This window comes from Myripristis murdjan, chromosome 17, assembly GCF_902150065.1.
Source record: "Myripristis murdjan chromosome 17, fMyrMur1.1, whole genome shotgun sequence".
NCBI lineage: Eukaryota > Metazoa > Chordata > Actinopteri > Holocentriformes > Holocentridae > Myripristis > Myripristis murdjan.
The window spans coordinates 6391815-6419198 of record NC_043996.1 but is presented as its reverse complement, the minus strand read 5'-3'; the positions used below and the strand labels follow the sequence as shown (position 1 = coordinate 6419198).

Genomic DNA, 27384 nt, shown 5'->3' with positions numbered 1-27384 from the left:
ATGTATATTATGTATAAATATGTGGATTAATACTATTTGTGCATTAATCTTTGTGGAGAAAAAAAGTATGTATATTATGTGGATTATGACTAAATCCTATTATCCTATAATTGATTTTACAAAATATTGCAACAATAAATGGAGAAACGAGAATTTGAGCATATGCAAAAAAAAATTCTGCCTACATACACCATATATACAACTATATTGCAGTCCTGCAGGTATAAATTATTGCACAGTGAAATGGTTAAATAAAAAGTTCAGTAGTGAGCAACAAAACCTGCACAGCTTTTTAAAGTGCTGAAAAAAAAATGCTATGTCACTGTTTAAAATTAAAAATACGGTAAATAATAAATAAATAATCGCGCTGGAGTGTCGGGTATGACCTGCTAGAGGGCAGCAAATCCCCGGCCAGACCAAAGTGAACAGACATGGTGCTGGTCGGCTCCAATTATCTACAGAAAGCCCAAAAAATATTCAATTTACCTAGAGAAAAGCTGACATTTTTTTCTATCTACCGCATTTACTTCTTAATAATTTCAAATTATTAATTTATGCACGGGATGGGGGTGGGTATTTATAGTAACTACTATATTCAGGTATGCCACAAGATGTCTCCATTCATTTATTGATATGGACTCTTGGGCTCTGTGATAAACCGCTGAAAAACTGACGGGCGAGATAGGCGACATATGATTCTTGAATATCGAGGCGGGCGCCGCTTCATCCTTTTAAAAACAACAAAACACGCCTGTTCTCTCCGTCCAGTGTAATTTCTAGAGACCGCACAGTGGAGATGTGAGGATCTGTGACAGTAAAACAGCAATGTTGAAGATCACTCAGCCAAGCGATCCCAGCTAGGCCGCATTTATTGTTTTCTCAACCGAGCTATGCCCATTTGCTCACTCCCGCCCAGAATCGGCCTTATAATATGACCGATGGCTCGTTCGACCAATCAAATCGCTCTTTGCTGCCGGCTCGGGGAAATGTGCGCCAATCGCTTTCGCGCTGCGTCCGAGGGGCACGCTCTCTACGCTTTCTCTGGGAAGAATGTTAGTTCCTGCTCTTCGCTGGCCGTTTCCTGTAATCGTACAGTGTTGTGAGACGGAGAAAGCCATGTGTGTCGATGCAAAGGTAAATTTAGCACCCCGAAATTATAACTGAGAGACTTGGGGCGGTGGGTGGGATGGTTATTTTCAGGTATTTTTGCTGAAAAATAGACGTAGGCCAACCCAAACCTTATCGCGGCCTAACCCGTGTCTGAACGTTGACGGGCAATGGTTATTGTGGCACGTTGCTTTGGTTTGGTCCGGTTTGTTGATGAGATTGAAGGAGTCCAGTTGACTGAATGGTCTGTAGTGAATGACAGAGAGGCTAGGTGTCGACCCAAAGCGTCCCATCCGCTCCGTCTGCCACCTCAATTAGATGTTTTTGATGCCATTCGGGCTTTTATAATAGGCATTTATTGCTAGCGGTACAAGCTAATGCTAGCTGACGGGTTTGTGAGTAAGAGTGCATACGACCAGACATCTAACGTTACTAGCATCAGTATCATCCTCGTCCGACTTCGCCACCAACTGCCCCATTCATTCAGCTTTCTCAAAGTAATTAAATATGGCCAGTAAAAACACCTGCTGAATTCAACTAAAACGTCTAACTTCGTATTATATCACATTTTATAGCTCTTCTGAGTAAGCTTTCCTTGAGTGACTATGCACTGTGCTATAAAAAATTTAGCAATCCAGTGGTAACTCTTATTTTAAAGGGACTTACATGTCACTTTAGCTTCAGTAATCATTTAATGTTATCTGTGTGATCCACTTATTTACAGGAGTTTTGAATGGTAATGCTTTACAGAGCACCAGACCTGGTCGTTCAGTATCTTTCTGTTTGTCTGAAAATTGTTCATGATGTGGTAAACTTTTTTTCTGTGTTTTTTAGGAACGAAACTTGAAGGAATGATGTCATGCATGGACATGCATCTCAGCATTACATAAAGAAGGAGCTGAAAAGGATACTGAGGCAGGTATACAGTGTTGGCTCGTTTTGCCTCTCTCCCAAGTCTGGCTCTCTGTTCTTTGCTATTCTTTTTTTTTACATAATGTTTGATATTTGCTGTTGGATGATGCAGACTAAGCCTAATTTGTTGTACAGAGGTCTGAAATAGGCCTTGTCCAGTTTGGTAAGCAGAATAACATTTGGTCAAGCTGTGCTCTTGTTGTATAATTGTGCTGATTTTTTTTTTCTGTGCTTCTCCTGTGTATATTTCCAGTTGTTTGTTTGAACGCTAAGAGGAACTGGGCAAGGACTGTTTAGATTTGATCTCGGACAGAGCTGCAAGGCTGTGCCCATCTCCCTGTGTGGAGGGGGCAAGATGGCAGACCCCATCATGGACCTCTTTGAGGACACACCCCTATTTAACCTGGATGCCCTACCGGACGACTCCTTCTCTCAGGGCACCTCAGACCCCGTGGAGGAGGCTCTTAAGCTGGCCCTTGGCCAGGTGGACCCACCTGCTGATCCTGAGCCCACGCCAGAGCTCACAGTCAGCCCAGGCCTTGGTGTTCCTGTAGCAGCCCCAACTATCCCCGATCCTGCCCCAGTTCAAGTCTCCATACAGCAGCCCACCCCTGTGGTCGCCCCTCAGACTGTTTCTGTAGCTGCAGCTCCTGCTGCGCCCCCTGCCGTTGTTGAGACTGTACCTCAGGTCCAGGTCCAGGCCCAGACCACCATCCCTGTTGCAAGCAACACCAGTGGGGCCACCACTGGCACTGTGCTCCTGGGCTCACCACTAACAGTCTCCAGCTCCCCAGCCACCTCCACAACCACACAACAGCTCACACAGATTACTCACCAGCTCACTCCTCAGCAGTTAGCTGCCATCACCCAGCAGGCTGGTGGCAAAATCGTCATTCTCAAAGGCCCCCAGGGTCAAGCCCAGGTTCTGCAGACTGTATCAGGAGCCACTGGCTCGACCAGTGGTAAGGTCATCCGTGTGTTGTCTGGCACTCCTCTGAGACCTGGCATGTCCATATTGCCTGGGGGAACAGTCTTGAACCAGGCCAGCCCAGGCCAAACTCAAGTCAAGGTGGGTGCTGCCGGTGTGCAGAGGCTGGTGCAGTCTCCCAACGGCCCAGTCAAACAAGTTCTATTGACCTCCATGCCCCAGCAGGTGCAGCAGACGCAGAGCCAGCCAGTTCAGGTGCAGATCCCGGCCCATGCGCAGATATCCCAAGGACAGACCCAAGTCCAAATCCAGCCTCAAGGCCAGGCTGGACAGATCCACATCCAACCCCAGGCCCAGGTGCAGCTCCAGCCAGCCATGCAGACGCAGACGCAGACACAGGTCAGCACCGCTTCTCCTGTCGCCACGAGCAGACCGCAGGGCGTCACCCTGACAACTGTACCACAACAGGTGCGGCTTGGACTGCTTTTGTGATTTGCTAGCGGGGTCATAGCTGAATTTCAGAAGGTATACATTTGTCATTTTCTATACAACCATTAAAATCACATTTTTGCCATGTATCTGATTTTAGGGTGGCGAGCCTAAACGGATCACCCTGGTCCTCCAGCAGCCCTCCCAGCCTGGCTCTACTGCACCCCAGGGTCAAGCTGTCACAGTGGCGACTGGTACAGCCCAGCAGCAGGTTGCACAGGTCCAGCAGGTTCAAACAGCTCAAGGGGGGCAGCAGCAACAACAGCAGCAGCAACAAGGCCAGCCCAGGCTAGTGTTGGGCCAGCTTCCTGGGGGCAAACTGGTTCTCCAGGGGGGCCAGCTTGCTGCCCTCACCCAGGCCCGGACTGCAGGCCAGGCTGGAGGTCAGCCCAAAGTGCTCACCATTCAGCTTCAGGTGCAGCAGCAGCCCAACCAACAAGGAGGAGTAAAGGTGAAAATGAAGTGTGTTGTGAATAACACCAATCTGGAACTATACTGTTTACAGTTCATTTTAAATTATCTTCAGAATACCACAGCATGTTGCCATGTATGCAGCCGCCATAAAATCTAATGACAGAGATAGCTTCATTGTGTTAGACTTAGCACCCTGTTCTGTCAGGATCCTCTTTAAAAACACTTCTTGGTCAAGTATGGTTATCTTCAAAGGAGAATGTGCCGTGATTTGCCTTATTGTGTGTGTTCTTGCAGTACCAGCTGGTTTCAGGCACTGGTGCCACTGGCAGCCCTCAGGTGGTGCAGATCTCCCAGGGCCAAGGAGGACAGAGAGTTGCAGTGCCACTGAAAATGTTACTGCAGCCACAGGTAGTGCTCCAGTAGTGCATGGATATATTCTAATTTTCTATTTCTTGAAGAGGGCCTTATGGTAACAATTAATGGTTTCTTGTAAGCTGAAACAGAAACAGTTGAAGCACTGATGTTTTTTTTTTGTTTTGTTTTGTTTTAATAAACAATTTGTTATTTCCTAGACGAGCTCAGCCTCCTCGAGTGGTGGAACTGTCTCTGTAGTCAAAGTCATCAACACCTCAACCACCGGCTCCTCCACTACCACCACCACTACTCCCTCGCAGGCTATCCGCATCACCAAGGCTGGTGGCAGTGAGCCCGTTACTGTGCGGCGTGTCGAGACCCTGTGCAAGCAGGAGAAGGCCAACCGCATCGTGGCTGAGGCCATTGCCCGGGCAAAGGCACGCGGTGAGAAGAACCTCCCCAGGGTTCTGAACCAGGATGAGCTTCCAGCCAACCAGGTCTCCGCAGAGATGGGGGGCACAGTGACGGTGGTGAGTGCTGCTAAGAAAAAGCCCAGTGGAGGAGGGAGCAAGAAGAAAAGTCCTGTCGCAGGAGGAGCAGGGGCCAAAAGTGGAGGTGGGGTGGAGAAGAAGAGCAAGGCGAAGGTGGCAGGAGGAGCAGCTGGAGGGGCGGGTGGCATAGGGATGACTGGCACTGGGAACAAGAGCAAAAGCAAGACCAAGACAAAGTAAGTTGATCTGTGTGTGAGGAAAAACTGACATAGGGAATAATTCAAATGTGACTCATTTTTGTATGTGTTGAATTTAAGTCTTGTGGAATGCAACATTAAATATTAGCTCTGCTTTTATTCCTTTTTTCTTCTCCTTAATTCTTTCACCAGCACCATTACCCTAGTAGGCGCAAAGAAGAGGAAGAGAAATGTTTCCTCTGACCACTCTGATGGGGAGCTGAGCCCTGCCTCACCTGCTGCTTTGGAGGAGGACATAATTACGGTACTGACACACACACACACACACACACACACACACACTCTGCAAGAAACAAGGTCAGTACACTTGTAAGACGATAAAAGTTTTCATCAGTCAATACTGACTGTTATCACCAGAAGGTTTATTGCAGTGTGAAGTATTCTTTCTTGTCAAGCATCACATAACTAGGTCTTCTTTCAAAGCCATTATTTGTCTGAACAGTCCTGCATTTTGGCAACTGTGCTGTCTATGGTTCTTCATTTTTCATTTTTTTGTTTGGCTGCTTTTTCATTGAGGGTGGTTGTTGTTATAGGTGATGTTGTCAAATTCAAAGTAGGTCCTCACAACATTCTTATTCTAGTGCTTTTTTTACTGTGACAAACAAGGTGACAGCTGACAAAGGCCTACTCAATTAAGATATTGTTTTCTGCAATAAAAAATTCAGAGCATGAAAGTTGTTGGACCTACGTTGAATTTTACAGTGGATCCAGCAGTGAGAAAGGTGGATATGTGCACCTTTGATTTACTCAAAGTAATGTTGGCTGCAGCATTGATATGGGACTGCTGTTTACATTTTGCATGCTTTAAGGAAAGATGCTGTCTGAAATGATATGATAATACTGAGCGATACCTGGCTTTTTTGATTGTTTGTTTTTGGTGCAGATCTTCAACACAAATCACAATGTGAGACTTTATATTAGCTGAAGTTATTTGGTTACTTTTATGGATTTTTTTAGTTATTAAAAGCAATTTTGTTGGTTTCCTAAAAGCACAAGACTTTCTAACTTTCTAAGCTGAATTAATAATTAGGCCTGAAATCTAGTTATAGCCCACTCTTGTTAAAGAGGCTTTCCTGCAGACTTGAAGGCCCACTCTGATTATTCCTCTGCACTGCAATAGGTGGCTGGTTTGGTAGATCTCATTTCACAGAGTGTTTGCAGTGGCAGCTCACTGTCAAGAAGCAAGGACACCACTGCTTCTCTTCTCACTCAGTCTATCATGTCTAGCGGCGGGTTGATTTGCAGCCAACACGGCCTATTTATACGCTTGATTTTTTACAGAACTATCTGCCATGGCTGATTCTGCCCATGATTTGACCAGAAGCATAAAAGTGCACCCTTCTCTGTTTTGTCTTTTTTTGCTGCCTCTTGAACTTTCATTTCAAAGGACGTTAATTAGTTCATCTTAACTGCAAGCTTACTAAATGTTAGAAACCAAAGTATTTATGGTATGTACTGGTTACTCCGAATCCTAATCTAATAATTCTCTTGTGAGCTTGCTGTCATGGCTTGAAAAAGAAATTCAGTCACATTTTCTCTTTTTTTTTTTTTTTTTTTTTTTTTTTTTAAGATTTATTTTGAAAAGGGAAAAAAATATATATATATACACACACACACACTCTCAATTTTGTTGTTAAATTGCCCACTCCTTGACACAATTAACTTAAAATGATCTCTTCTGGCCAGAAGAGGCGCTCCAATCGTGTGGTGAAGAGGAAAAAGTACACGGAGGACCTCGACATCAAAATAACGGATGACGAGGACGAGCAGGAAGATGTCGATGTTACGACAACCGCGGCTGCTGTTGCTTCCATTAGCGGAGGGACAGCAGCGCAGCTCATGGGAGAGCAGCTAAAACAAGAAATGGAACTGGATGGAGACGGACTGCCCAGCATGCAGTTCTTTGTGGTGAGACTGAAGGGAGGGATGCCACGGTTGTAATACTGCACACCACCAGCTGAGAGTGAGTATTGTAACCCTCATCCATGTATTGCTCTCCTGTTTTCTTAGGAAAACCCCAGTGAAGAAGATGCTGCGATTGTAGACAAAGTTCTGTCCATGAGGTTAACCAAGAAGGAAGTAGGTCTATTCTGTTTCATATTGCCACGTTTCTTCATATGTTCCATATAATAGTATATTGATTCCAGCCTAAAAATTGTTCTCTTATAATTCCCAGGTGTCTCCGGGCCAGTACATCAATGTTGAGGAATTCTTTGTAAAATACAAAAACTAGTAAGTCCCAGCATGTCTAAGGGTAACTGGGCCTCTTAAAGTCATTGGGCTTTTGTCAAGAAAACATCCAGATGTGTGAAAACTTTGTCGTCTCTCCCTTTTCCAGTTCCTACCTGCACTGTGAGTGGGCCAGTCTGGAGCAGCTGGAGAGAGATAAGAGGATCCATCAGAAGATCAAGAGGTTCAAGACCAAGCAGGCACAGATGAGGCATCTCTTCCAAGAGGTGAGTGGGACAGGGTCGCATGCAGAGCTCCCTCCACAGCAGCATTTTGTAGACGCTTACCCACCATCGTCTGGGAAAAATTGTTACGACGTCAGTGCATTATGATGCTTTCTTGGATGATTCTGTATTGATGCTCAGTTCAAATATTTTGAGTTCAGTTACTAAATTTACTTAAACATTGATGCATGCATGATCCTTACATTTATCTCCACTGTAAAACAGCATAATGTGTCAGTTCTGCCTTTGAAAAATGCACTAATAGGCTGCGGGTTGTGTAAGTAGGATGACAGTTGTTTGCCAAGTTTTCTGTTCTGCCATTGGAGAAATGGTGGAAAATAGATGAACAATTCACCCAGCATCTTCTGTGCTAAAAGCAGATGTGGTTGCTCATGTGGAAGGCAAAGCAGAACTTACAGATCTTGTGTGATCTGTAAAGGGTATGTAACTGCCACCACTTTGATCTATATTTTGTTGGAGTGGTTTATTTTAATATACTGTATTGTGTTTTATATTCCTGCTACATTTTCATTTTGCTATACCTCTGAATGCTTTTTTTTCCACATGCGATGGGGGGTTATGAGCGAGAGAGATCATCAGCTCAAACTGAGTATCAGCCTCATTCTGCTGCTCTAGTGATAATCTGTCAGTCATGCCCCCCTCAAGATGCGTTTGGCAGAGATGGAGTAGAAAGGTTAGCAGTGCCATTGCAAAAGCTAAGATAATGAAGAAGCAAAATGAAAATGAAAAGCATGAACCAGAAAATCAGAGAAAGAAAAAAAATGTGCAGCCATATGCAGAAACATGTTGGCCACCCCTGCAGCCACAGCTAGTTAGTCCTGCAGGAGAGACTGTAGAGGAGGATTAATCTTCAGAGCAGCAGCTCCTCCACAGGTCCAGTTTACAGCGTTGACCCACCACAGCCAATCAGCCCTGTTGTGTAGTCGCAGTATTTTTTGAGACATTTCAGTAGATCAGAGGAAGTTAGTTTAGCTAAGTTACTGCCAGCCAAATAGCAAGCAGCAGAAGTTGGTCATCTGCTTAAGTAGTTGCCCTTTTCTTCAGAAAACTCATTACAATAGGCAGATTCTCAAAAACTCTTAAAATGGCTTAAATTCAGTTTTACAAATGTCAGGCCTGAAACATCATTAAATAGTCCTACATTTGAATTTATGAGGTCTTAATTCCAACAAAACGTGACATAACATATCCATCTACGTCTGTTGGTCAAAATTAATCAAGTTCTTCTGCAGCAAGAGTCAACATTTCTTGTTACAAAACTCTAAATTGACTGAACCTAATGCTGCCTTTACACTTACCTGTCATGTTTACCAGTGAAAATTTAGAAAATCCTCTTGAAAAACAATCTGTGATAAGTCGATTTATTTCAGTGCCACCTAAGGGACACTCATAACACTTACTCCCGACTGACACATACCTCAGCAAAAGCAAATATATATGTAGCTTTGTGCTCATGAAATGTTTATTTGAATAAAAAAAAATACTAGCTTTTCAGAATTTTAATTTAAAACAGCTTGAGTCTTAGATTTAGTTAAAGTTGGTCTTAAAAAGCATTATATTTGACTCTGATTCTTAGACATTCTGCATGATTACTGAAGATTTTGTGTACTTAAAGCCCATTGGCAGAAACATGCCATTCTAACCACCATCACATAACATTACATAGCCATGTATAATGTTTATGCTGAAACTATCTAAAAAACATTATCTTCAGATATCTTTGTCCTGTAAACCAGAATTATCTACAACACCACAGCCTTGTCCTTCAAATGACAGACTTACATTGAAACGTACAAAAACCAAACGATACAAAAAGTGTTTGTCAAAATTAAACGTAAACAAAATGTGAGCCCTAAAATACAAATACAGTTAATCTTATAATCTCTTTTTGATCTTTATGTGTTGTCCACTACTACGGCTTGGATTAAGAGCTCAATCAGCTAAAGAATTAAAACCATCTCCATTCATGATTGTTGGTGGTGATTTTGATGTTTGTGGGGGTCAGCCTACCCATTTGTTTATTTTTGGATCTTAGACTGGGTTGTTGATATGAAATATGAAGGCATATGATGATGCGGTATTGGTCAGGGGAGAAACTATGTTCATTTGCATCCTCTGTGATGCAGACAGGTGGAGGTGTTTAGGGCTGGTGTTTACATGCTGTGTGTGACAGCGGTTCAGTTGGGGGCTGTAGACAGTCTGGATGGTGTGCCTGTGCAGAGGGCTGGTCTGGGTCAAAGTCCAGGCCCACTTTTGTCCCAGTCCGGTCTTCCAGTTTCTATTCAGTATATTTTCCTGCATTTTTTTCTTTTGGTCACATGCCTGAAATTGTGGGTAAATACATCGAGTTGATGTATTTAAATAATCATGATTCATCAATTATTAATATGTATCAGTGATTGTTAGTAATCACAGGCCTCAGTTGCCAGGAGATTTAGCTTCAGACCCAAATTACCCACAGACTGTAACTGCAATGCAAAATTGATTATTTTTTGTGCCCTCCAGTTTATATACTGTAGTTTTTCAGCAGTTCAATTTCTGTGTCGTCTCCATGCTGCTTCTGTTTTCATGCACTTGTTTGACCTAATTGCAATCAGACTTGAACGTTTTTCTCATGTCTCTGATCTTGTGTTTATCTCCAGGACGAGGATCCGTTCAACCCAGACTATGTGGAGGTGGACAGGATCCTGGACGAGTCCCACAGTGTGGACAAGGACAATGGAGAGGTGAGAGCCCAGAACTGAGCCTTATGGGGACGTCACCTTACAGCTGGACAGTCCTGCTTGACTGTTTCTGTTAGCCTCGCGACATATGAACATGTTTACTGTTGTTATTTACAGAGCTGTGTAGCATTTAAATAATCAAATTCTCTGGCACTGTATCCCCTCCCCCAGCCGGTTGTCTACTACCTGGTGAAGTGGTGTTCTCTGCCTTATGAAGATGCTACTTGGGAGCTGAAGGAGGACGTGGATGAGGCCAAGATTGAAGAGTTCAGCAAGATCCAAAACAGACAACCTCGTCTCAAGAGAACAGTGAGTTTTCAATAGTGAAATAGCCCTGAGCGGTTTCTCGTCTTTTGTAAAGCTGTCTTTGTTGACAGAAACAAAGATTAAATCTGTCAGGATCCTGTATGTGTGACTGCTGTGTTTTGTCATCTTTTAATCCATTTTGCGACCTCTCCTCTCCCTTAGCCAAGGCCCCCAGCCAGTTCATGGAAGAAGTTGGAGGAGTCTAGAGAGTACAAGAGTGGCAACACCCTCAGAGAGTACCAGCTGGAAGGAGTCAACTGGCTGCTCTTCAACTGGTACAACAGGTATTTGTGACCCACATTCAAATACTTAATAAATACTATGGCTTCCTCTAACTGAATGTGATGTGAAGCCCTGGTTGGACTGGATTAGATTTGCATGGGTTGGTGCTCTTACTGTAATTACTGCTAACAGCATCCATCATTTTGATTACATCCTGGGCTTTTTGTTTGTTGTATGTAGCATTGCATCATTTTGATTTGCACATGATTGTCGAGTATCTAGGCAGAACCATTCTGTTTTATTTATTTTTTATTTTTTTGGCAAACTAGGAGGTCATCTGATAATGGCAGTCCAAGTTGAACCGACTTCTCTGTAATGTAATATGTTTTTGGCAGCAGGCAGATTGTCTTAACACATGTAGGCTACCTGCTCAAATAGCTTAGTAATGGTTTTAACACAGGAAATTTTGGACCTGGTTGCAAATACTGTATATCAACTGCCAGTGTTGTGCACCCATATTAAGGACTAAAATAAATCCCTTTGTGGATCCAAATTTTACACAGTGATACAATTGCATGGTAGCATTTGGTAGGTAGGCCCTGGGTAAAAATCTGTCTAGTGTGTTAGACAATGGGACATTTGTTTTGTTTCTGCAATGGAAAATAATTGTTTAACACTTTTTTGACCAATCATTATGTGCATATAAGTGCAGGTGTAGACCATAATGATTTAGATGTATATCTAGGCTAGAGGGAACAATTTGAGGGAGATCACATGTATCCTTTATCCCATATGAACAATCCTCTGGAATTTACAACAATGCAGTGTAATTATTGCCCAATAAAGCCATTTCCAATGATACTTGAGATTGGGTCAGCCAGGTGGAGCGCCATTTAAAAAAGCTTCACAGTTCAGGATTCACGTTCCCTGTTCCTTGTTCCTCAGGCAGAATTGTATCCTGGCAGACGAGATGGGTCTGGGGAAGACTATCCAGTCCATCTCGCTGCTGTCAGAGGTGTTTGGTGCTGGGGTCCAGGGTCCTTTTCTGGTCATCGCTCCTCTCTCCACCATCACCAACTGGGAGAGGGAGTTCTCCACCTGGACCCACATGAACGCCATCGTCTACCACGGCAGCCTGGCCAGCCGACAGATGATCCAGCAGTACGAGATGTACTGCAAGGATGAGAAGGTGAGGTGGTCAGAGCAGCTTTGTATGCAGGTGTTTAACTTCTATGTTAAATATTATCTGTGTACACAGGAATTCCTGTGTGCACAAATATGACTGATATTATGACTCATGGTTAAATGAACTGGTTATGTGGGATCATGTGGAGGTCTTTCAGTTATTCTTCTTCACTGCACAGCTGATCAAAGTGAAAACTGGCATTCTGTCTTATAGGAGCATCTGATCCCAGGTGCATACAAGTTTGATGCCCTCATCACAACGTTTGAGATGGTGCTGTCCGACTGCCCCGAGCTGAGAGAGATCTCCTGGCGATGTGTGATCATCGACGAGGCTCACCGCCTCAAGAATCGAAACTGCAAGCTGTTGGACAGCCTCAAGATGCTGGACCTGGTGGGTGCTCCACAGCTACATTTTAGAGGCAGTGCTCATATCTGCAGCTTCTAATCATCATAGGTCTTTTTAGCAGTCTTAAAATGTTGAGTTAGTTACATTTATGTCTTTAAATGTGGTTGCATTTGTTGTGCACTTAAGAATGGTGTGAGATAGCTCAATGTTTTTTACTCAGTCCAGTTGGTGTACTTCTACATCTGCCAGATTTCACATATACATCCTGTTTTTTTTTATTATTGCTCTGGCTAATTTTTGTGTAAATTCTGTTTGAAATAGCATTAGGGTTTGAAAAATGTGTTTTATCTTGGACTCTCCTCCTTCCTCTTTTCCTCCTACCTGCCACGGTGTTCTTATTTTCTCTTCTCCTCCCTCTGTCCATGCCTCCCCTCCTGCCTGTGTTGTGCGGTTTTTCCCAGGAACACAAGGTGTTGTTGACAGGCACGCCTCTCCAGAACACAGTGGAGGAACTCTTCAGTCTGCTTCATTTCCTGGAGCCGGCCCAGTTTCCCTCTGAGACAGAGTTCCTCAGAGACTTCGGAGACCTCAAAACAGAGGAACAGGTGCAAAACATGCACTCGTGTTGGCACTCGCACACATACACGCAGTCTTTTTCACACATGCCTACTCTCTCATCTTCTCCCTGTTTGTGTGTCACAGCTACATGTTTACATGTGCGCTCTCTTGCATATCTCAGTTGTTCACCAGTTACATTCAGCCCTCTCTAACCAAATCATTTTGTCTATCCCTCAGGTCCAGAAACTGCAGGCCATCTTGAAGCCCATGATGTTACGAAGGCTCAAAGAGGATGTGGAGAAGAATCTCGCACCTAAACAGGAGACCATCATTGAGGTGAGATTGTCTGTTAGTGCAAATAGGACGCAAAAGTTTTGTAGTCAAGATCTTTCACATGAAGGAGACAACCATTACAGTTACTACTTTGTAGAAAACAAAAGAGACAGAACAAATCAGACTGATTTGTTGAATAGAGAGCCTTGCCAGTTAAAATTTAATTTTAGATTTATTGTGTAACATTGCAGATTAGCTTAAGCTATAATGTACAAGGCATCAGAATATTTCTGAAATGTTCAATGTATACGTATTTCTCTATCAAATAAGCTTTAAATAAAATAGAATTATTGCAGTTGTGGGAAAAAAGGCACTAAGCAATGATGGTAAATAAGAGAAGAGTAAATTATTTGATAAAATAGAATTATAAATTGTGGCGCTACAAAGATGCCCTGGCCTGCAAATTAAATTCTTCTGATCAGACCACTGCAATAATCACATCAACATTTAAATTTTTTTTAAAAGTGAAAATGAAAATTATGATGCAGGAATTAGCATCAATCCACTAAAATTGTGAATCACATCACAACTGCAAAATCTATTTTATTTTATTTATTTATTTATTTATGTAAATAATTGAATTTTAAAAATAAAATAATGACAAATAAAAATAATAAATGTAAATAAAATAAATAAAAATAGTATACCCTAATAAAATAAAAAATATATACCATAAATAAATACAATTAATACATGTATTCATAACCATATCATTCAGCCCTAATGCCAACAGCATGTGAGATAACCACATCTAATAAAAAACATCTCACCACACAACAATCAACAAAAACATCCTCCAAAAAAAACAAGACAAGCTAAGATGATAAATTAGAAGTTCATTCTTGAAGCGGGCTCTCCTCTCTCCCAGGTTGAGCTGACGGACGTCCAGAAAAAGTATTACCGGGCCATCCTGGAGAGGAACTTCAGCTTCCTCAGCGTAGGAGCCAACAGTAACAGCAACGTCCCCAACCTGCTCAACACTATGATGGAGCTGCGCAAGTGCTGCAACCACCCCTACCTCATCAATGGTACTGCACCTCCACCTCAGCTTTGCCTTCTGATATTCATCCCAGTATTACCACATATTGCTCCAGCTCTCGCACTTAATGAGTATTGCAGTCATAATGTTATCGCAAAGTGTGAAATTAGTTGGTATGTTTGTAACTGAGAATGACTGTAATGCCGCAGCCACATTAGAAGAGCATTCCCTAATTTGATTATTCACACCCCGGGGACCCACAGTTGTGCCTGCAGAGTGTGATAAACCAAACAAACAAAAATGCTGCGTGTTTTGCCAAGCAGTTGTCTCTCTAGGTTAGAGCTGGAAACTCTTGAAAGCCCACGCTGCCCAGACTTGGGAGGCAAATAAGTGAATCGGACTGACTGGGTTGAAAAGTTTGAGGAACTTGAAGTGGCTGTTTTGTGGTTGTAATCCTGCCAGCCAGTTGTATTGTAGTTGGATGTAATTGTCACACTCATCCAAAATCAGAAGAAGTAATTATTCATAAATAATAGACACTTCCAGCTCTTGGTCTACGATAAACACTTCCTAGAAACCTCAGAGGGAGGAGAAAGTTTGTGAAAGCCCTCTCTTTCTCTCTCTCTCTCTCTCTCTCTCTTCCTCACTTACTTGTTGTCATATTTTCAACTTGTGATTTAACACAAAATCAAATGCTTCAGTAATCCCCATGGGGAAACTGGGTAATGGGTCATTGGTAAAATTACTTGGACTTAATATGGAAAACTGTTTCTAGAGCTAGAGACATCTTGACATTTTGATGATTGACTATTTTTAGTTACATTTAGTGGCACTTTGCAGACTGAGCTTGTGGTTAATCAAAGATGGAATGTTGTTTTCACCCAGAATTCCTACATTTGTGGAAAAAATAGGAGTCATCAGGGGAAACTGAAATGCTGTGCAGTTTTGTTGAGAGACTTTTTTTGTTTAACATTCAACTGTACTGGTAGACGTAGCTGCCTTTGAAGGAATAAACATTCAAACATTATCCTGAGGGGTTCAGTTAACAGTGTGATGTTTGACACAAGAAGGTGGTAAATAGTGTTCATGGAAATGATACAAGTCATGCAAAATTCAAGGAATTTAATGAGCAAATAAGTGACACAAGTTATCAAACCTGCGCTGTCCCGTAAGACCCAAGAGAGAAATGCTAGCTCTTAAAATGAAATGGTTTCTGCTTCTGTTGTTCAGGAGCGGAGGAGAAGATAGTAGCGGAGTTACGGGAGGTGTACGACCCCCTGGCCCCCGACTTCCATTTGCAGGCCTTGATTCGGTCTGCAGGCAAGCTGGTGCTACTGGACAAGCTGCTGCCACGCCTCAAAGCTGGCGGCCACAAAGTGCTCATCTTCTCCCAGATGGTGCGCTGCTTAGACATCCTGGAGGACTACCTCATCAACAAGAGGTATGATTTGACCCTCAAAAGTATGTTTTCATATTTAAAAAGCTAGCTGGTCATAGATGTGCTGAATGAAAGCTAGAAGTCTGTAAGAGGGATTGAAAAGCAGGATGGCATGCTGAGTAGAGAGGCTGCACCCCAAATGAAGGATCCAGTTTCCATCCCCCATGATGGCAACTGTCTGCCCTGCTAAAGTGTCACTGAACAAAGCATCAAATCCTCACCCGTCCCACTCACTGTACCTGCTCTGTAGCAGAACCTGACCTCTGGCCGCTCGCTGTCACATTGTATGAGAAGAAGCTAATTACTGAATTGACTTCTTTTGATGATGTGATTTTGGAAGCCTTTGCAAAAGCTAACAGATGTTGCCAGTTTTGTTTAGACTTAAAATGATGAATGAGTATGTTGTTTTCTCTGTTTTGGCCAGATACCTTTATGAGCGCATCGATGGCAGAGTGCGTGGGAATCTGCGACAGGCTGCCATCGACCGCTTCAGTAAACCTGACTCAGACCGTTTCGTCTTCCTGCTGTGCACCCGAGCCGGAGGCCTGGGTATTAACCTCACTGCTGCCGACACTTGTGTCATATTTGACTCTGACTGGAATCCTCAAAATGACCTGCAGGTAAACGACATCACTGCACTGTCTGTTATAAAGTCAGTTTCACTAGGACTGCAGGCTGGTGTGAACTAGACACCAGCCTGATCTCTGAAGACATATACAGAACTATGTTATTAAATTTTATTAATAACAGATGGATGTCAGCCTTTATTTCCCTATCTTTTAAACTGCTGTTTCTGTATATGTATATGTATCTCATTGTATATTTACCCTATTTTTCCTCCCACCCAGGCCCAAGCACGGTGCCATCGTATCGGCCAGTCTAAGGCCGTCAAGGTCTACCGTCTGATCACCAGGAACTCCTATGAGAGGGAAATGCTGGACAAAGCCAGTCTCAAACTTGGCCTGGATCGTGCTGTGCTGCAGAGCATGAGTGGCAACAAAGAGAGCAACGTTAATGGGGTAAGAGAACCGACTGATCATCATCTGCCAGGTTATGTTTTAGGGCAGTCATTTATGATGTATCTTGTTGGCGTCTTTGCAAGTGTAATTTCCTGAATGCAATGTGGAACGCTTGTAAATGGTGTTTGTCATCTCACTCAACAGATCCAGCAGTTCTCCAAGAAGGAGATTGAGGACCTGCTGAGGAAGGGCGCCTACGCTGCCATCATGGATGAGAATGACGAGGGCAGCCGCTTCTGCGAGGAGGACATTGACCAGATCCTGCAGCGTAGGGCTACCACCATCACCATAGAGAGCGAGGGCAAGGGCTCCACGTTCTCCAAGGCCAGCTTCGTGGCCTCAGAGACCCGCAATGACATTGCACTGGATGACCCCGAGTTCTGGCAGAAATGGGCCAAGAAAGCTGACATTGACTTTGACTCCATTAACCGCAAGGTAATGGTTATGTGTATGAAAATGTGTATGAGGAGGAAGAGTCATAATCATGAGAAGTGTTGAATGAAACGCAAAAAAAAAACAATAATAATTTTGGTAATTTACTTCAGATAGCGTTTGGCTCCATTCTCATGCTCCTGTCAGTCACCTTGTTTTTTTTTTTTTTAAACAAGGGTGAAAAAGAGTCAGAGGATTATTAGGGTCACACCACTGGTACATGAACTTATTTATATTAGCCTAATTTTCTATCATTTAAAATAACCTGTTCTCAGGGCTCTCAAAGTGAGAGGTTAGTCTTATATTTGGATCTTGGTCACATGCCTTCAGCATTTCTGCCCTGTCCCCTTGCCCTTGGTTGACATGACGGTTAAGATGAGAGCAACTTTTATTTAACAAAAAAAAAAAAAAAAAAAAATCAACTCCTTCCTCCCCGCAGAACACCCTGGTGATTGACACTCCCAGAGTACGCAAGCAGACCCGGCAGTACTCCAGTTTGCGAGGCGAAGGCGGCGAACTCTCTGACCTTGACAGTGATGATGAGTATCCACCTGCCAACTCCAGACAGTCCCGCTCTTCTCGGCGCTCCGACCGCCACAGCGGAGGGGGTTATGGTCGCACCGACTGCTTCCGGGTGGAAAAACACCTGCTTGTCTATGGGTAGGTGGACCTCTCTGATGCTGAGTCGCCCCCCCCCTTTTTTTTTGCATGGTCCATATCTCATTTCTATTCTATTATGGAGGGGTCAGGTGTTTGTCATAATTTGTGAATAACATTTTCACTCTTTAAGACAATGATAAGGTCTGGTAGATATAGAAGATGCAGCTAGCTATAAACTTTGTTTTGCCATTTTTAGAATTCAGATTAACAAAGGACAATATTTTCACTCCTTTTCTCTTTCTCCCCCTTTAACTCTAATTTCCCAGTTGGGGTCGTTGGAGGGACATCTTGTCCCATGCCAGGTGTAAGCGGCGTTTGGGTGAACGCGACGTGGAAACAATCTGCCGTGTTATTCTGGTCTTCTGCCTGCTGCACTACCGCGGAGATGAGAACATCAAGAGCTTCATCTGGGAGCTCATCACACCACCAGAGAACGGCCGTGAGCCTCAAACACTACTCAACCACTCTGGTAGGCAGCCACACTCTCATGTGTCCTGTTTGTACTGTAGCTCCATATAAGATTCTGTTGTAAATTTATGGGAGAAGAAGGTCTCAAAGTGAAGGAAAATGAACTTACCGGTAGAGAGGGGTGACCTCTTAATCTTTTGTAACATGCTTATAAATGACAAAATCTACTTTATGACTGTTTTCCTCATCACATGAGGAAATACATATTCATGATTTCTGTTTTGTTTCTGTTTTGTTTCTTTTCCCCACCCAGGCCTGTCCATCCCCGTGCCGCGAGGCAGGAAGGGTAAGAGGGTAAAGGCACAGAGTACTTTTGATGTGCAGAAGGTGGAATGGATCCGCAAGTACAACCCAGACACCCTGTTGCTGGATGACAGCTACCGCAAACACCTCAAGCACCAGTGCAACAAGTCAGTGTAGCCCTACATCTGTGTCTACACACTTCTGCATGCATTATCACCTGTGTTTTGCCCCTAAACTGTCTCCTGTCTCCCTCCAGGGTTTTGTTGAGGGTGCGAATGCTCTACTACTTAAAACAGGAGGTGATCGGCGAACATGCTGACAATGTCCTTAAAGGAGCTGACATCAGGTATCAAATGCAGCCCATTCAGCACATAACCACTCTTGGCTGCTCATTCATATACAATTTCACTTAGAAGTTCACTGCCGTACACTTGCATACAGCAATCTGTTTGTCCTCTGTCAGGGATGTTGATATCTGGATGCCTGAGATGGAGCAACAGGAAGTGCCGGCAGCGTGGTGGGACACGGAGGCTGACCGCTCCCTGCTTGTTGGAGTATATAAACACGGTGTGTTTTCTGCTTGTGCTCGTAGCATGTGTACAGTGTAATGTTTGTGTAGTGTTATTGGTGGTGAGGGTCAGTGGCGCTGGGCACCAGTTTTGTTTCTTACAGGCCTCCGTGTGTCTCTGTCACTAGGCTATGAGATGTACACCACCATGCGTGCCGATCCCTGCTTGTGCTTCTTGGAGCGAGTTGGTCGCCCCGATGACAAAGCCATCGATGCCGAGCAGCACATTGGCGATCCTGAGCTGGGAGAAGAGTGAGTGATGCCAGCTATCAGTGCTAATTCAAGCTTGTTCATGCATACTTCTGTTTTCAAAGTGATGCTGCTGCACGGCAAGAAAAGGATCACTGCTGGAGAGACTAACATTAAAACAACTTTATAGTTGAGGGACATTTTCCTCCACAACACCAAGACATGCAACCTTGATACTAAAATTGCTCTTATGGTTGTGGATTGAGAAAAGATTGTTCCTAGTAATCCAGTCTTCACTAAATCATGACACCTTGCAAAAATTACAGAGGAAACAGTCTTTGAATTTATTAGCCATTAATTAGCTCAGTGATTTCTTGATTTCCAGTAGTAGGTGCATTCTGAAAGCTTTCAGTAGCTCTTATAATGTTATAGAGTACTTTATTGAAATGATGTTTGAGGACATTAAAACCACAGTTGTTTGCAATGTGCTCTTATTCACCAGTCCTAAGACAATCAGAATTGAAAATAGTCAAGTCAAGACATGCAAGGTGTCTCCAGATTGTGGAAACAAACCTTGAATAGTTATTTAGAGATGTTAAGTCTTAAATTCAGTTTTAGTGAGCTTAAAAATTCTGCAGTGCACCATTTTTCAAGTGAGAAAGCATCCCAATCATGCATATTTGTGTTCCTTTAAAGTCCTATGTTTAACGTGCAGCCATCCTGCACAGGGGTTAGAGCCTGTTTCAGACACCTTTCACCTGCTTGATGGTACTTGTTCTCTGTTGTGTTATGCAGTGGTGACTATGATAAATACTCAGAGGACCCAGAGTTCAAGCCTGCGTCAAGACACACCAAAGATCTTTTCGAGGAGGTGAGACTCTGAGCCAGTTGCTTTTAGTCCTCGGGTGGTTCTGGTACATTTTTTTTTACACAGACTTGGATAATAGCGCTGAATTACATCATATCCACTGTCCTCCAGCCTGACTCTGTGAACTTGGACGATGAGATCATGGTTGAGGACAAGGCAGGGCCAGTGGTCACAGAGAGCTCCACCAGCCAGAGCGGCGCCTGCGACTGGCCCACCAGCTCGTCGCTCACCGCCCGGCTGCGGCGGCTCATCACGGCCTACCAACGCAGCTACAGGCAGGAGCAGCTAAAGATTGAAGCCGAGGCGAAGGGAGACCGCAGGCGCAGGCGCTGTGAGCAGGCCAGCAAGCTGAAGGAGATTGCACGGCAGGAGCGCCAGCAGAGGTACACGGACATTGATGTTGGACGGGAGGTGCTCCGTTCCCACACTTGCGAATAGGCTTAGGATTTTAAAATTGCAAGAATATATTTCAGTTCCCTGCATAAACATTGTTAATTATTGTTTGATTGAGGTTTTCATTTTGCTACACCCATAATAATGCTGGCTTCTGTTTGATAATACAGGTCGTCTATTTTTCATATGCCCACAATGAATTTTTGATATTTGCTTTATAAATAGCCCTAATGGATACTGGTGTTTGCAGATCCAATTTGATTGCATTCCCTTTCCAAAAATGGAAGGCTTGGCAGTGACTCAAGTGACGGCAAAGGAACCTGGCATTGATGTACTGAGGCAGTTGAGACCAAATGGACCATGATGCTCTTCTTGTCATGGCACTATGGTTATCAAGTGCAGCATTCAGGCCAGTCGCATCTAGGAGGAAACTCACTCAAACTTGATTATGATGTAGAGCACAACTTGTCGTTTTCAAGTCGTGTCTGGGCATCTCATTGATGAAAGGAAGTTAAGATTCATAAATAGGACTGGGTGTTACAATCCCTATAGATCGGGGAGGGGGGGTGTCGGAGGTGGACATGTGACGCATTATCAGCTGTGTACCTCAGCGTCATTGGGTGTTTCGGCATTTAAACACAATACACCCTAAATATTAATATTAAAATGAATATTGTGAAAATGTTATCGTTGAATCTTAACACTCCCAACCACCACATATTTTAAGAAACATTTTTTCCCATTGGTTGGACTCAACACACTGTAAAAGGAGGTGCCAGATGTGCTGTAGCAAGGTAATGAATTTGTACTACATACTGTTTTGGTCAATCCTGGTTTTTAAAATATTATATTCCTCTAAACAAGAACAAGCGCAAATCAAAAATCACTAGTGCCTTTGCACAAATCTCTTGTTTGTCTTTCATGTGTTTATTTATCTCTAGCAATGACTTTTGCTTAGTCTTAGTGTTTGCTCAGTCCTTATCAGTGTTGTTCCATTTCTCAATTGAGCTTATTGACTGATTTTCCCTCATGTCAGGAGACAGTCATAGAAACACTGTTGCTTAAGGGAAGGCTGTTGTTTTTTCAAACCAGATGTCCAGGATTTTGACTGCAGCCCCAAAATAAAACCCGAACTAAACATACCATGCCTCACCTCACTTGTCATCGTCCTCTCTCCTAGGTGGACACGCAGGGAAGAGTGTGATTTCTACCGTGTGGTGTCGACTTTCGGTGTGGAGAAAATTAAGAAGGAGCCAGGTCTTCCTGAGAGTGACGAGCCTGAGTTTGACTGGACCCGCTTCCGTACCTTCGCCCGTCTGGACAAGAAAACTGACGAGAGCCTGAGTCGCTACTTCCGCTCCTTCGTTGCCATGTGCCGGAGGGTTTGTCACCTGCGCCCAGCTCGCGGGGAAGGTGAGCACTGTGAAACACTAGATAATGCTTAGATTTTATATACATCTTGAATTCTTAAATGGGTTTCACACTTCATTCACGCTGCGTAGTTACTTGGTTAGCTGAAAGCTAGCCTGTAGATGAATTCAGTTTTTCTCTTATATTCATACCATTTTTCTTTTTTATAGAAAAAAACACAACTGCATTTTGTGCTGATAGAAATAGTTAAAGAAATTGGTCCCATGGCACACATTTTGTTTCCATAACAACAAGCTGCAGTAGCTGGCACTATCAGCAAATAGTGCAAATACCACTTATGTTCAAATCTGAAATACTTATCAGAACTCCCACAGCACAGCTGATGCATTGTGGCCACTGCTCTCCGTTCACCTCAGTTTAAAAAAAAAAAAAAAAGCACAATAGCAGGAACACAGCCTCAGTGATTTACAGTCAGGTAGTTATAATTGTCCTTTCTCTCTCCCCTCCCAGATCCATCAGAGCTCTCCCAGACTCTGGCCCCCATAACTGAGGAGCGTGCTTCCCGTACCCTGTACCGTATTAGTCTCCTGCGTCGCCTCCGTGAACGTGTCCTGCCCCACCCCTGCCTGGAGGAGCGTCTGCCGTTGGCCCCACACAACTCAGAGCTGCCCGCCTGGTGGAGCACGCCTGACCATGACCGCCAGTTGATGCTGGGCGCCGCGCTGCACGGTGTCAGCCGCACCGAGCTCTCCATTTTCTCAGACCCGCAGTTTACCTTCAGTCAGGCTCGCCAGGAGTTCCTCCAGAATCAGCAGGCCCCGCCCCCTCCTCCTCCTCCTCCCCCCCAGCCGCAGCCCATAATGTCCCTTGGTCAACCCAAGACCGAGGAGGAGGGGTCCGGTCTGAAGGAGGAGGGACTGGAGGAGGATTCGCGCCTGCTGGGAAGTGAAATGGGCGCAGAGCTGCAGGGCACGCCCCTGACTCACCACGACAGCAAGGGGCGAGGACGGGCCTGGGGCTTCAAGAGGGGCCGAGGCAGGGGGGGCAGAGCTGGAGGAGGAAGGAAAGGAGGTGGAGGAGAAGGAGGCGAAGGAGGAGAGGGAGGAGAGGGAGGCTCGGATTCGGATTCTGATTCGGATTCAGGCTCGTCTTCCTCTGAGCGGTCAGGCAGCTCTGACGAGAGCGGAGAGAGCGATGCAGAGGGGGAGGGAGGTAAGTTGGTACTCAAAAAAAAGGAAAAAGGATAAAAATCCACTGCTAGAAAAAAAAACTGACAATTCAAACTTCCTTTTTTGCTTCTCCTAGCAGGCATGAAGATGTGTGATGGGGATGAAGAGAATAGTTTGCTGTCTATGACTCCATCTCAAGATGGGTTACCTCCCCCTGATCCCCTCAGAGTGGACTGGCCCAAGGTAACGTACAGCTGGTGCACCCATGCGGCTACGGGCAAGGCAGAGTTGTATCAATTTATGTCATGGTTTGTAATGGAACGATGCTAGAAGTTGCTGCAGGCTGCTGTTCAACATAGTTTTGGTTTCAATCAAACAAATACATGAATAATGAAGTTTTTGAGTTGCTTGTAAAGGCCCAATTTATTACGGTTAACAGTCTGTTAACTAACTGACTTGAGCGTCTCCTGCATCATCTCAGGACCGTGTGCTGATCAACCGTCTGGACAGCTTGTGTACACTGGTGCTGACTGGGCAGTGGCCATCAGGACGGCGCTACGTGCCCGAGGCACAGCTGAACCCGGGTGGAGAGCTGGGAGGAGACGAGCTGGCCTACACGAGGCTGATTCGCAAACCCAACAACATGCCCGGTGGCCCTGTGGTAGACGGAGAGGACGGAGAGTTCACCGTCAAACTCCTCAAGGTGAGAATGTGGTTTGAGCGTTAGAGGGTTGACATTGCTACGCTGTTGTAAAGTAGGACCTAATGATACTGAATTTTTAGGTCAGATGGCAAATTGGATAGGAAATTGTCTCTCTGTGGTGTTTATGTAAAAAGTGGACATACTCTTGATGAATGTCCGATACAGATTTCTCTCAGTAACAAAAACATGCTCAGTTTAGGACTCTGCCATTACAAATACATACAGCAGAACCAGTTAAAACACACTAGCATTTGCCTTAAGTTTCAAAAAATAAGATGCATTTGTCAAAGGCCTCTTAGGCGATATTGGATAATAGTATCTGTTCTCCCATCTGTCTAAATCTGTGGGACTCTTGTACAAACTGAGCAGAATGCTGAAATGATTGTATCAAGTGTTTAAATTTTTAAAAATGGCAGGATGAGGTGCGTCTGTGATGTGTAGTTGATTGTGGCTAAATTAGCAGCCTCTCTGTCTGTTTCCCTGCCAGGAGGAGGGGCTGAAGCTGACCTTCTCTAAGCAGGCCCTGATGCCCAACGGGTCAGGGGGGGAGAGCAGCGGCCGCAAGAGGCGCAAGGACCAAGAGGTACACTTATCAGGTTTCCATGTGTTCCACTCCAGAACAGGCAGAGTCAGATGCAAACACAAGGCGGCATCAGGTTGAAGCTGCTAACTTTTATCCAACCTGTGTCTGTCTCTTAGTTATCAGACCCAGACGGACTCGGTGACGCACTGGAGCGTGCCCCGCGGCGTAGGGACCCCCCCACCTGGCTGAAGGAGAACCCCGACTATGAGGTGGAGGGAGACATGCTGGAGGTAAATTGACAACAGGACGCCTTCACTTCCAGTGTGGAAAAAACTCTTAAAAAATGCAATGAACAAAAAGTTGCTACAGAAAAGAGAGGTGTAAACATTACATTGTACATTGTAATGTTACATTGTACAGATTTTTTTCCTCAGTTACTACAATTGATTCTTGCACCTGCTTTACAAGCATATCATCTGAGCACAACCTGCCCTTTCCCCATTTGTTTACTGCATTACCAGATTGACATAAACAACTTACTCATCTGTCAGAGAAGTCTGCATTCACATTACTGTGATTTGGAGCTCTGTAATGATATTAATCTGTGTCAGTTGTCAACTTCCTCTTTTATCTGATCCTTTTCCTGTGTCCTCAGCTTCTTGTGAACAGGAGCAAGAGGAAGAGGAGGAGGAGGAGAGCAGACAAAGCCCTGACAGGCAGTGAGAAGGTCAAGCTCATTCACATGAGGACAGGAAAGAAGGTGAGACATGACTGTTACCGGTGCACTTTGTACTGCCCCCTCAGGCGGACATGACTGCGTGATACGTGAACATCCAAACGTTTCGCCCCCTACAGGTTGGAGCCGCGTTCTGTCCCATGCTGCAAGACCTGAGGGAACATCTGGAGGAGAACCCTGATCATGCTGTAGCACCTGAGTGGTCCGAAACTGTTCGTAATTCTGTACGTGTCCAAGCCGTGGTAACATACCTCAGGGTCCTTCTGCATGGAGGTTATTACAGGAAGCTTCTCAATATGATCTGGATAGCAACTACTACCAAGGTTGCTGCTGGCACCTGTTATGTTTTCATGTAGGTTGTTGTGAACTGTCATGTACCCACACAGCAAGAAACCTGGCCTCCTCATCCTCATCACTGGAAAAAAAATCACTAAAATGGGAGCATTTGCTGTGCCTAAAATTAATTGCACTGCACCAAAGATTCTATAGTCCCACTCATGTTTGTGGCAGTGACATACAGACTTAATGAATCAGCAGGATGATTTAGTCGATCAGCTGTTAAAATCACCTCTGAATACAGTTTGATGCAGTTAAACCTGCATCAAATGGCTGTTAGAGTATCAAGTACGTACATACATTCACTGCTCATACATCATTTATTATAAAATGCCATAGTAGATGTTTCCTTACAGTCCAAAAAAAAAAAAAAAGTTGTATTTTTGTTGGCCTGCATTACTGTATGGCAGTGGTCCATGAAAAAACTAGTAAACAAAGACGTATGCGCTCATTGTTTAAGAGGGTTATGGGAATTGTGTTGTAAATGAGTTAAGTGTAGGAAGTTGTTTGGCTGGTATTATGTGCGGATATTGGTGGCTCATCTCAGACCGTATTAGCATATGTTGTCTCGTGGATAAGGACAATACATATTGCAGTAAAAAGCAGTTGAGTTAGGTTTTTATTGAGAGAAAAAAACAGCCAATATATCATTACTACAATTTTTCACTCATATATATTGATATCAGTTTTGGTCCCAGAAATCCAGCAGTGGTCAGGCTCTAGTGTGAACACGCTGTTTGTTGTGTTCTAATGTTGGGATTCATTCTTGTGACAGGGCTTCCTGCCAGAGAGCCTCTTCCACCGACTGCTGTCTGAGCTCTCGGAGATCCCCAAGAAGGGCCGGCGCCGTCACCATCACCACCATCACCACCACCACACTCCCGAGCCCATCCCTGAAGACCCCCTGCTGGGTGGGGTTGAAGAAGAGACCCTGGTCTCAGACGGTGCCTACATGATGGACGAGGAGGACCTGGAGAGCTCCCACCACTTCCTCACGAGTCCAGACTTTGATGTTAAAATGGAGGGCGGTGACAGCCTGTCCCAAGGCGGCTACGACAGCTCGGATCAGGAGGCCCTGTTGGACGATGTCATCATAGCACAGAAGGACTCCGACTCCTCATCTAGCTCAGAGGATTGAGTGACCCAAACTCCCCCCAACCCATCTGACTTGGTCCCCTTCTCAAGATTCTATCATGTTATTCCTCATCATTTATTTTTATTGTCATTATGTATCAAATGAATTATGGATGAATGTGTTTTTTTTCTTGCTTTGTTTTATGTAGGCATTTTTTTTCAAGGAAGAGAGCAGATTTGCACCCATCTGTCTTCATTTCCGTCATTCATAATTATGTTCCACCTTTTTTTTCCCCTCCTCAATCAACCTCTCCGCCGCACTCTGACAAAGCGGCAGCAAGCCGAGCTCTGTTGGTGTCACAACTCGCCATCCTCCTCCTCTCCCTCCAGAACCTCCAACTTCCCATCGCATTCCCAGCCGTGACCAAAAGGGGACCCTTGCTGTACAGACACCCTTTTCTTATCTAAGAACCTCAATGCTGGTCCTCTACTCTAGTGCTACATGAAATTGGATGAGAGGGCATGCATACTGAGCAAAGCCTGAATCCAGATCCCACACGTCCCGAGTCTGATCCCTCTTGGCCACGTCTCTGTGTCCAGAGGTGTCAATGAACTACAACGGGGTCCAACGTGTGGATGTACTTTTTTTTGTTTTCACTATCCGGGAGGGGTGGGAACTTAGAGGGCGGGAGAGGGGAAGGGGTGTATTAGTTACTGAAGCAGTGCTAGGAGGAGGGGTGTATTGTACAATGTAGAGCTGGTCAATTGTGTGCTATGGTGCAAAGACGACAGCTATGAGTAACTATTCTTGTTTTACGATCTGACTGTATCTGTGATATGAATAACAGCAATCTACCGTGAAAGCAAGTGTGTCATAGTCTGTTTTTTGTTGGGGTTTTTTTGTTTGTTTGTTTTTTTAAACATAACACTCACTTTTATTAAGCTGAGCCAATGAGTAGGTTTACGGTTTGAATCCAAGATTGGTTGTGTCCATTTCTAAACTACATTTAACTGCCACTGTGCCCGTGTTGTGGATGATGCACAGCTGAAATGGTGCCCATCCACAGCCATAGATTCTACCGTCTGCAAGCATTTACAATGGGGATTATTGCAAGT

At 44.3% G+C, this 27384-nt stretch overlaps 1 protein-coding gene across 7 annotated transcripts; it reads left to right on the top strand.

The window, feature by feature from the left end:
• Positions 1-1035: 1035 nt before the first annotated feature.
• chd8 (chromodomain helicase DNA binding protein 8) lies at positions 1036-27135 on the top strand. Of its 7 annotated transcripts, none has more exons than XM_030073961.1 (41): positions 1036-1134; positions 1942-2026; positions 2273-3088; positions 3173-3415; positions 3537-3887; positions 4145-4258; positions 4423-4931; positions 5085-5196; positions 6639-6860; positions 6963-7031; positions 7129-7184; positions 7291-7408; positions 10069-10152; positions 10321-10458; positions 10618-10739; positions 11623-11866; positions 12077-12253; positions 12670-12813; positions 13004-13102; positions 13968-14127; positions 15309-15519; positions 15941-16136; positions 16365-16535; positions 16680-16970; positions 17407-17627; positions 17894-18096; positions 18349-18505; positions 18595-18684; positions 18802-18905; positions 19035-19158; positions 19891-19966; positions 20075-20346; positions 21537-21769; positions 22238-22939; positions 23033-23139; positions 23378-23599; positions 24087-24182; positions 24299-24412; positions 24778-24882; positions 24978-25082; positions 25970-26332. In XM_030073961.1, exons 3-41 carry the CDS (start codon positions 2375-2377, stop codon positions 26330-26332), a joined length of 7839 nt encoding a protein of 2612 aa, XP_029929821.1. In that variant the 5' UTR covers positions 1036-1134; positions 1942-2026; positions 2273-2374. The 7 variants fall into 7 exon arrangements, with proteins under 7 accessions (XP_029929821.1, XP_029929820.1, XP_029929818.1 ...); XM_030073960.1 differs by having other exon boundaries at positions 3170-3415; XM_030073958.1 differs by having other exon boundaries at positions 2273-3415; positions 23036-23139; positions 25970-27135.
• The last annotated feature ends 249 nt before the right edge of the window (positions 27136-27384 follow it).